Raw genomic sequence first — 9,962 nt, forward strand, 5'->3', positions numbered from 1 at the left:
AAAGCCAGTTAGATGCTTAAGTGACTGAGCTCCCCAGGTGCCCCATGACTGGTTACTTTTGTGTAAAAACAAAATTAAAACAAAATAAAAGCTCTTTTGTGGGCTCTTGGGCCCCAAAATAGCATATAAGCCAGTGAAAAGGAAATAATGCATGAGTTGTATTCAGTAGTATATGTGTTTATTGGGAGCCTGAAAGAGACAAACACTCTAACAAATATTGGCTTTCCTGATGAGTCAAAAAAATCATCAATGTCACATAAGAGCAATATCCTCAAGTTGGCTGGTAACTCTCTGACAGCAAGACATCTAAATATGCACTGGTTGTGTCTATCCACTACAGTTAGGATTTGGAGATGTCAGCATTTACTTTGGACAATATCTTTTTGGCAACTGTGTGTCAAGAACTGTGAAAGGTGTAAGTTTTTACCCAACTTGTAAACTAACAATTTGATCTGACAGTTTCATAGATACTGGAAGAAGATACAAGACACCTAAGTCAGACATAAAAAGGATGGTTTATTAGTCATTCCACAGCAGGTAGCATGAACTTCTTTGCAGTGGTTAGCCTCAGTCCCCAAGTCTCAGGCTAATGATAAGAAGCACTGCAGATGTATGATATGCAAACAATGGGTTTGCATTATAGTGTACGAAACTCCATTGTTTTAAATGGACTTTTTAAATGGACATGTAGTGAACATCCTCAGAGGGTAGTACCATCTTTATGTTCCTGCATAGCACATATGTATGCCCTCTGTCCCAGAAGGGAACACAATCTCTACTTTCTTCCAAGGCTGTTTGTAATGCAAATAGCATTGAAAAATAGTTTGGAACAAAAGCTCTTAATGTCTCCAATCAGAGTTCAAGTAGAAATATAAGACCTATAAAGAATTGTCTCCAAACGATGACAAGATATTTCTAAGATTTATATGGAAATGCATAGGACTTATAATATCTGAAAGTATTTTGAAAAAGGATAACCATGCTGTAGGCCTTGTATTGCTAGTTTCCAAGACTTACTACAAAGCAATAGCATTGAGAAAAGTGTGGCATTGGCATAAAGGTAGGCACATCGATCAGTTTAGGAGAAGAATCTGGAAAGAGACCCATATGGATATAGTCAACTGATTGTCAACAAAACTGCAAAGTTAATTCAGTGGAGAAAAGATAGCGTAATCAGGGACTGATGCTACAACAATTGGTTAAAATAAATGATGGTCAATCCTTACTTTACACAACATACAAAAATTAAGACATTAGACTTGAATGTAAGAGTTAAGACTACAACATTTTTATAAGAAAAAAATAGGACAAAATTTAAGTGAATGTGGATTTGGTAAAAATATCTTAAGTAGGTTGCCAAAAATATGAAGTATAATAGACAAAATCAGTAAATTGGACCTCGTCCAAATTAAAATACTTTGTTCTACTACGGACACTACCAGAAAAGTAAAAATTAAGACACAGAACGGGAGAAAATATCTGTGAAACATGTAACCATCGCAGGGCTTGTAATTTTAATATATAAAGAACCCTTAAAAGTCAATAAGTGGTAAGCAAACAACACAATTATAATGGGCAAATATTAGAACAGATTCTTCATCAAATAAGATAAATGGATGGCAGTTAAGCTCATGAAAAGATGCTCAACATTATAATTAGGGAAATGCTAGTTAAAACTAAAATGATATACCACAATACACCTATTAGAATGGCTCAAATTAAAAAAAAAAACTGAAATTACTAGGGCTCCATGACTACATGACATGAATATATGTGGTTATGGATGTTTGGAAACAGCTGTGCAATTTCTTAAAATGATAAACATATACTTACCATACTGTTGCTCTTTTTATCTAGAAGAAGGGAAAGCATATGTCCACACAGTCTTGCACATAAATATTCATAGCAGTTTTATTTGTAATAGTCAAAAACTGGAAACATCTAGTAGACAGTAAAGGCATCAAATTTTCTGACATCTACCATAGCAACATTTTTCTAGGTATATCTCCTAAAGCAAGAGAAACAAAAGGAAAAATAAACTATTAGGACCGCATCAAAATTAAAAGCACAACAAGGAAAGACAACCTAATGAATGGGAGAAGATATTTGCAAATGATTTATCTGGTAAGGGGTTAGTATAAAAAATATACAAAGAATTTATACAACTCAACACCAAAAAATCAAATAATCCAATTAAAAATGGGCAGACACATAAACAGACATTTCTCTAATGAAGATATCCAGATGGGAAATAGACACATGAAAAGATGCTCAACATCACTGTGGAAAATGGTATGAGAGATTATCTCAAAGTTAAAAATATAACTACCCCATGATCCAGCAATCACACTGCTGGGCATTTATCCCAAGAATACTAAAACACTAATTCAAAGGGATACTTGCACCCTTATGTTTATAGCAACATTATTTACAATAGGCAAATTATGGAAGCAGCCCAAGTGTCCTTCAAATGATGAATGGATAAAAAAAAGATGTGATTATATATATATATATATATATATATATATATATCTCACATCATATAATATATATATTAATTATTCAGCCATGAAAAATAATGAAATCTTGCCATTTGTAACAACATGGATGGAGCTAGAGCGTATAATGCTAAGTGAAATAAGTCATATGATTTCACTCGTATGTAGAATTTAAGAAACAAAACAAAGGAGCAAAGGGGAAAAAAAACGGACAGAGAGAAGAGAGAGAGAGAGAGACTAATCAAGAAACACACTTTAATCACAGAGAACAAACTGATGATTACCAGTGGGAAGGTAGTATGGGGACGGGTTAAATAAGTGATGGGGATTAAGGAGTGCACTTGTCTTAATGAGCAATGGGTAATGTATAGAATTGTTGAATTCACTATATTTTACAGCTAAAACTAATATAACACCGTATCAAACTTTAAAAGTTTCACATTTCACATTTGTATCTCACCATTACCACAGTGGCAGTTATGAGAGCTTGACCAGGCAGCAGGTCCAAGCAGCATTTACAGGACAAACTCCCTGTTCATACACAAGTCCTCATGTACAAGGTCTGAGGGTGCCTGCAATAAGAAGCCAATTCAGTCATCTGTGTGAAAAGAAAGGTGTGGGCTGATTTGTTTGTGTGGTTTCTGAGCCCAAGAGGTGAATATGCTTAATACACTGGTAATACTAGGAAGACAGTATAAGAGCAATTTTTACAATATTTTCCTCCTGACCTAGTGGTATCTTATTCTATTAAATATAGGCCTACAGAAAGAAAAAGGTTTGGTTTGGTTTGGTTTTAGTGAAAATGTCTCTTCTCAATATAAGTTACAAGCCAATCGCTACAGAATGAACCGCTTGCCACTTATGAATGGCAAAAATGTGCCATTTTCTCCCAACAACTTTTGTCCACTTTAGAGCCTAAAACCGGTTGAGATAAGTATAAAGAAACCACACACATTTCCAAAAATGGTAACTATATACGCTTTGTAAGTATAACAAAGGAATCTTATGCCTTGCTCCTCCATGGCCGGGGCTCTGTTGGGCATGATTTTAAATGAAATCCAAGCATCTTTTCTTCCTGTTTAGTTAGGTGTGGCTGCCAGGAATGCAGAGTAGCATTTAGGGTATAAAGTACTCTATTCTCAAGGACAACACTATAGTGAGAGAGACAATCTCACCATATGCCAAGGATCTCCTTGCAGGTGGAGCAGACAAGCCCTGGGTAGGACTAGAATGCAGGGCTCACAGGCTCTCTGCCCTAGCCTCATGATAACCCTTTGTGCCAGAGCCTGGGTTTTGCAGCAAAACTCAGTTCAGGCCAGGGAACCTTAGGTCCACCAAGAATCCTAAGTAGTCTATTAAGGCTTCTGCAGTGGCCAGTCCTACTTCTTTAATCATTAATTTACCAGAGAAATAACAGGATGATACTATTCCTTGGGTGAGCTAACAATAACCCTGGCAGGTAGGGTGTCTGCTATTCATGCACGCTAAGAATAGAAGTGAATCCCTTAAACTGATAAAGTACATGAAGCCAATTATTAATGTAGTGCTTCTCCACTCTAAATTCACCCTTCAAAACATGCTCTCTGATAGTAGACAAAATTTTTAGGTATCTCTCCTTCAAAGTGACACAATGTTATATTTTCTCAGTAGAAGACACTGGAGGGAGATTGAAGGAAATGCCTCCCCTCTTATTTCCGGTTCTTAGAGGCAAGGGTATGAGGATATTCTCAGTGCTCTGCCCCAGGCAGGAGACGAGAACAACTGTCCTCATTGAATGTGCAATCCTGGTGTGGCCTGGCGATCAGCTTTCTGTGACTTTCTTCATAGAGACATCCTGTGCTCTAAACCACCTGCCCACTGATTCTCTCTGCTTACTTTCTCTACTGCTCCCCACTCTGCCCCCCCTTACGTTCTGTCCAACAACAGGTTTATCCTCTCTAGTTCTCCCAGTGCTACAGCCCTCCCAACACCAAGGCCCTTCTGATTCTACATGCAGGACATTTTTAGCTCCAGGCCTCTAACTCCACCAACATCCCTATTTCTACTACATGCCCAAGTGCTCGCTTCGGCAGCACATATACTAAAATTCTACTACATGCCCAAACACAATGCCACTAGTTGTGGCTTGTCCACATTGATGTGTTCCATAGGGTTGTGTCCTGCTTACCCTGTAACTGTAGACCAGCTCTGGTTCTGAAAACCCGCTCTAGTTCCCACAAACCAGCAAACTTCTCTGCCATCCAACAGTTTCTCCTATACTTTCTCCAATGAGGTGTGAATTCCAGCCTTGGAGAAGGGATTCCCCACTCCAAATTGGTCTATCCTTGAGTACTCTCTCTCAGCCCCAGAATACATAGTGATTTATGATACATGCGTTGCTGTAAATAATTTGGAAAAGAGCAGACTTTTCAAACGTGGTTCACTGAGACAATCAGGCAGGGGTGGGTGGGGAATAGAACCCTACTCAACACCATACAAAAGCATCACTTGTGGGGGGATTAACACATAACTGTGAAAGACAAAACCATGACTATTTTAGAAGACAATATAGAGAATATGTTCACAGCCCCAAGGAAGGGACAGACTTCTTAAACAGATAAGTACTAATAATAAAGAAAAGAATGATAATTTGACTGTATAACATCTGTTCACAAAGCATAGCATAAAGAAAGTGAAAATGCAAGCAGCAGAGCAAGGGAATATTTTGGCCAAACATATAATCGAAGGACTAGTATTTAAAATACATAAAGAACTCAATAAATGAGTAAGTGAAGACGGAAAATAGAAGAATGGCTGACAGAGTTAAACTTGAACAGTTCTTTCACAGAAGAGAAAATCCAAAGGCTCATAAACATAAGAATATGCCAAAGCTGAACAGTAATAGTAAAAAAAAAAAAACATTTTTGCAATCTTACATGTAGGTGAAGATGTCTAGCAGCAAAAACTCTATGCTACTTGTGAAATAGTAAATTGGCACCACTACTACAGAAACCAATTTGGCGTCATCTAGAAAAACTGAAGATATTCATACCCTATATCCAAGTGAATGTGGTTTTGGAGGTATACCCAAGAGACTTCTACACATGTGTTCCATGGGAAATTTCCAGGAATGTTTACTGCAACATTGTTCATAGTAGTTAAAAACTAGAAACAACTCTAGTGTCCATCCACTGTAGAACTGTATGATTATATCATAATCACTTCACTAAAACTATACACTGGAATGCTAGTCAACAATGGGGATAAAGGATTTACAACTATCTTGAACAACTTGGATGAGTCTATCAAGTCACATGTATATGATACAGTGTGAGAGAAACAAGCGATCAAAGGAAGCATGCAATTCAATTTATATAACTTAGTATAAACTATATTATTTAAGAATGTGTACAAAAAATGGTAAAGCTATAAAGAAAGCACTGAAATGATTATTGCAATGTCGGGATAATAACTTTATCTATAAGGAAGGGCACGGGTTGTGATTGAGAGGAATACTGTCTGTACCCAGGAAAGCTGGCAATGGTCTGTTTCTTGATCTTGATCCTAGATACATGGGTGTTTGGTTGTTTTCCTTGTTTTATTTTGTTTGTTTTGTTTTTGTTTTAAAGATTTTATTTATTCATTTGAGTGAGAAATGGTGAGAGTGCACATGAGCAGGACAGAGGGGCAGAGAGTGAGAGACACAGAAGCAGTCTCCCAGTTGAGCAAGGGGCCGTTTTCAAAAATGACTTAATTAGGTTTTTATTTTTATAAGTTATCTAAATCTGGCAGATATGTTTTATGCACTCCTCTATATCTCAGATTTTAAAAATGGCTTCCTTTAAAAATGTAACAGAAGGAAAATATGTGAAGTAAAAATTTTGACGAGGTTTCAGATGTAAGGGATAATAAAATTGTTCTTCCTATCAAGAGATCAGCAAGTGTCCATTATCATTAAAAAGGGGGAAAGTGGGGATTATTTAAACTATATGTATCCAATAATCTAGTCATCACTCTAAGCCTTTCCCTTGCTAGATATTTCACCCTTTATTGATATCATTTCCCAAATCACAGATGACAGACAAGTCGGAAAATCATCATCATCATTAATACAATCACTAAGGCATCACAGGCCAAATCCATTACAATGAGATTGGGCCACCACGCTGAAATGCAAGCAGGTACGCCAGGACGATTGAACATGGTCATATGTGCATTTTTCTCAGTAGAGTCCATCACAGTGCCTTAGGGTTTAATCTTACCACATTTAACTGGTACTCTGTCCAGAGACCTCCATGTGCTGGAGAATCTAGCATTAACAGAGGAATGTTCTGAGGAATGCTGTGGGATTGGACATGAGATTTACCATGATGTAATGGCAAAGAGTTGGTTTAGGTTGGGCACTGTCTTGGAAGGACCCAGGAGTGGGTTGGGTTTTCCAGGATTCAGTATAAATTGTTTCATCTTCCAAGCTTTGCACTTCTAGGCTGAACAGTGGTAATCTGTTTTGGCCTCACCTCTTACTCATTCTAATTTCTGCATCACATCAGCAAGCCAAAAAAAAAAAAAAAAAACGAACTGTAAGACAAATTTTCCTGAGGACCTTTTTCAAGACAGTTCTGGATATGGAAGCTACCCAGAAAAAAATAAAAAATAAATAAATAAAAAAGAAAAGGACATCATTTTCATTTGAATTTGCTAGCATTACGGTACTTTGATGTTGACACAAAGTGTTATTGTTCCAGGAATTTTCTCTCACTGGATTGATAAATCCAGCCAGCCAGCCAGGCAGCCAACCAGCAAACAATTTTTTTAAAAGCACCATACTTAGCACTGGGAGGGAGTGGGGGTGTTTATTTTGGTGTATATAATGACACAGAGATTTAAGTTGCATTTAGCAGATAGATTGCTCGGTTAAATGTACCGAATGAACTTTCATTTCCCCACTATCTGGGAAGACATCCTTGATTTCCTACAAATACTGGGTGTAGAACTTACTTGTGCATACGAGGCTCTGCCTCTGGGCTTTCTATTCTGTTCCAGAGATCCAGTACCAGAATATTTAAATCACTGTGTCGTTAAACACGTTTTAATATCTGATAGGGCCAGTTTCTGCGCATTGCACATTTTTTTTTTTCCTTTCAGGAACGTGTTCGGGCCCGCGGCAGGGGGCGGGGTCGCGCCTCCTCCGCGGCTCCGGTTCCAGCCGAGCCTCACCGCCTCGGAGATGGAAAGCCCAAGGCTGCTCCCGCCTCGTGGGACACGACAGAGTGGTGGTGCTGGCAGCCCCGCGGGCGGCAGCCGGTTCCACGGCGGCCCTGACCCGCGGGCTGGCCAGGTCCCCGCGCGCCGCCTCCTGCTGCTCCGGGGCCCCCAAGATGGCGGGTCCGGGAGGCGGCGCGAGGAGGCCCGCGCGGCCTCACGGGGCCCGGGCCTGAGCCCGTTGGCGCCCAGGTCGGATTATGCTAGTGGCGGCGACAGCGATGACTTCTTCCTGGTGCTGCTGGACCCGGTGGGTGGCGATGTGGAGACCGCGGGCGATGGCCAGGCCGCAGGGCCTGTATGGAGGGAGGAGGCCGAGTCGGTCCCACAGCTGCAGCAGGGTGAGAGTGGCGCGAATCCCGCGGGCCGCCAGGCGCTAGGCCCCCGCTGCCTGTCTGCAGTCCCCGCCCCAGCCCCGGCCCAGAACCCGATCCCCGCCCCAAGTCTGGCACCCGCCGCGGCCTTCACGGGCACCGTCACCATCCACAACCAAAACCTGCTCTTGCGCTTCGAGAACGGTGTCCTCACCCTGGCCACACCCCCGCCGCCAGCCTGGGAGCCTGAAGTCGCGCCTGCCCCTCAGCCTGGGGGTCTGATGGCTCCGCAAGCGGGGGTCCAGCCCAACGACTGCTGCCCTGAGCTGCCGCCCGACCTCCTGCTGGCCGAGCCGGCTGAACCGGCGCCGGCCCCAGCGCCTGAGGAGGAGGCAGAGGGCCGGGCCGCAGCCGAGAGTCCCCGCAGGCCGCTGGGCCCGGGCCCGGGCGTGGTGCTGTACCTGTGTCCCGAGGCGCAGTGCGGACAGACCTTCGCCAAGAAGCACCAGCTGAAGGTGCACCTGCTGACTCACAGCAGCAGCCAGGGCCAGCGGCCCTTCAAGTGCCCCCTGGGCGGCTGTGGATGGACTTTCACCACCTCCTACAAGCTCAAGAGGCACCTGCAGTCGCACGACAAACTGCGGCCCTTTGGTTGCCCTGCGGAGGGCTGTGGCAAGAGCTTCACCACGGTGTATAACCTCAAGGCGCACATGAAGGGCCATGAGCAGGAGAACTCGTTCAAATGCGAGGTGTGCGAGGAGAGCTTCCCCACTCAGGCCAAACTCAGCGCCCACCAGCGCAGCCATTTCGAACCTGAGAGGCCATACCAGTGCGCATTTTCCGGCTGCAAGAAGACGTTTATCACAGTGAGTGCCCTGTTTTCCCATAACCGTGCCCATTTCAGGGAACAGGAACTCTTTTCCTGCTCTTTTCCAGGCTGTAGCAAACAGTACGACAAGGCTTGTCGCCTGAAAATTCACCTGCGGAGCCACACAGGTGAGAGACCTTTCCTTTGTGACTTTGACGGCTGTGGCTGGAACTTCACCAGCATGTCCAAACTCTTGAGGCACAAAAGGAAGCACGAGGATGACCGGAGGTTCATGTGCCCTGTGGAAGGCTGTGGGAAATCTTTCACAAGGGCTGAGCATCTGAAAGGCCACAGCATAACCCACCTGGGCACAAAGCCTTTTGTGTGCCCTGTGGAAGGCTGCTGTGCCAGGTTCTCTGCTCGCAGTAGTCTCTACATTCACTCCAAGAAACACTTGCAGGACGTGGACACCTGGAAAAGCCGCTGCCCAGTCTCTACTTGTAATAAGCTCTTCACATCCAAGCACAGCATGAAGACCCACTTGGCCAAAAGGCACAACCTTGGCCAGGATCTCTTAGCTCAGCTAGAAGCTGCAAATTCTCTTACGCCCAGCAGTGAACTTACCAGCCAGGGACAGAATGACCTCAGTGATGCAGAGCTAGTGTCTCTCTCCTCTGATGTGCCTGGCAGTAGCTCCGCTGCAGTGCTGGACACAGCATTGGCAAACTCTGGAATCTTGACTATTGATGTGGCTTCTGTGAGTTCAACTCTGGCAGGGAGCCTCCCTGCTAATAATAATAATTCATTAGGGCAGGCTGTGGACCCTCGGGCCTTGATGGCCACCAGTGACCTTCCTCAGAGTCTGGATACCTCTCTCTTTTTTGGAACGACAGCCTCTGGTTTTCAGCAGAGTCCCTTAGATATGGATGATGTCTCAAATCTAAGTGTGGGGCCATTGGTATCTCTGGGCTCTTTGGCTATGAAAAACTCGAGTCAAGAGCCCCAGGCTGGGGACTTGACCCCCAGCAGTAAGCTTACAGTGGACACAGATGCTCTGACTCCTTCAAGCACCCTTTGTTGAAACAGGTGTCTCGGAACTAC

General features: G+C 43.0%; 1 protein-coding gene across 1 annotated transcript; it reads left to right on the top strand.

Moving 5' to 3' along the window:
* The first annotated feature begins 7,380 nt into the window (after positions 1-7,380).
* LOC119878828 (zinc finger X-linked protein ZXDB-like) lies at positions 7,381-9,942 on the top strand. Its single transcript, XM_038589392.1, has one exon. It carries the CDS (start codon positions 7,396-7,398, stop codon positions 9,940-9,942), a length of 2,547 nt encoding a protein of 848 aa, XP_038445320.1. The 5' UTR covers positions 7,381-7,395.
* Positions 9,943-9,962: the final 20 nt, after the last annotated feature.

The sequence above is a fragment of the Canis lupus genome, unplaced genomic scaffold, assembly GCF_011100685.1.
Source record: "Canis lupus familiaris isolate Mischka breed German Shepherd unplaced genomic scaffold, alternate assembly UU_Cfam_GSD_1.0 chrUn_S1951H2150, whole genome shotgun sequence".
NCBI classification, from domain to species: Eukaryota; Metazoa; Chordata; class Mammalia; order Carnivora; family Canidae; genus Canis; species Canis lupus.

Excerpts from the sequence above, each read along its gene's own strand:
- LOC119878828 (XM_038589392.1), top strand. The coding sequence starts at position 7,396 with ATGTACCGAATGAACTTTCATTTCCCCACTATCTGGGAAGACATCCTT.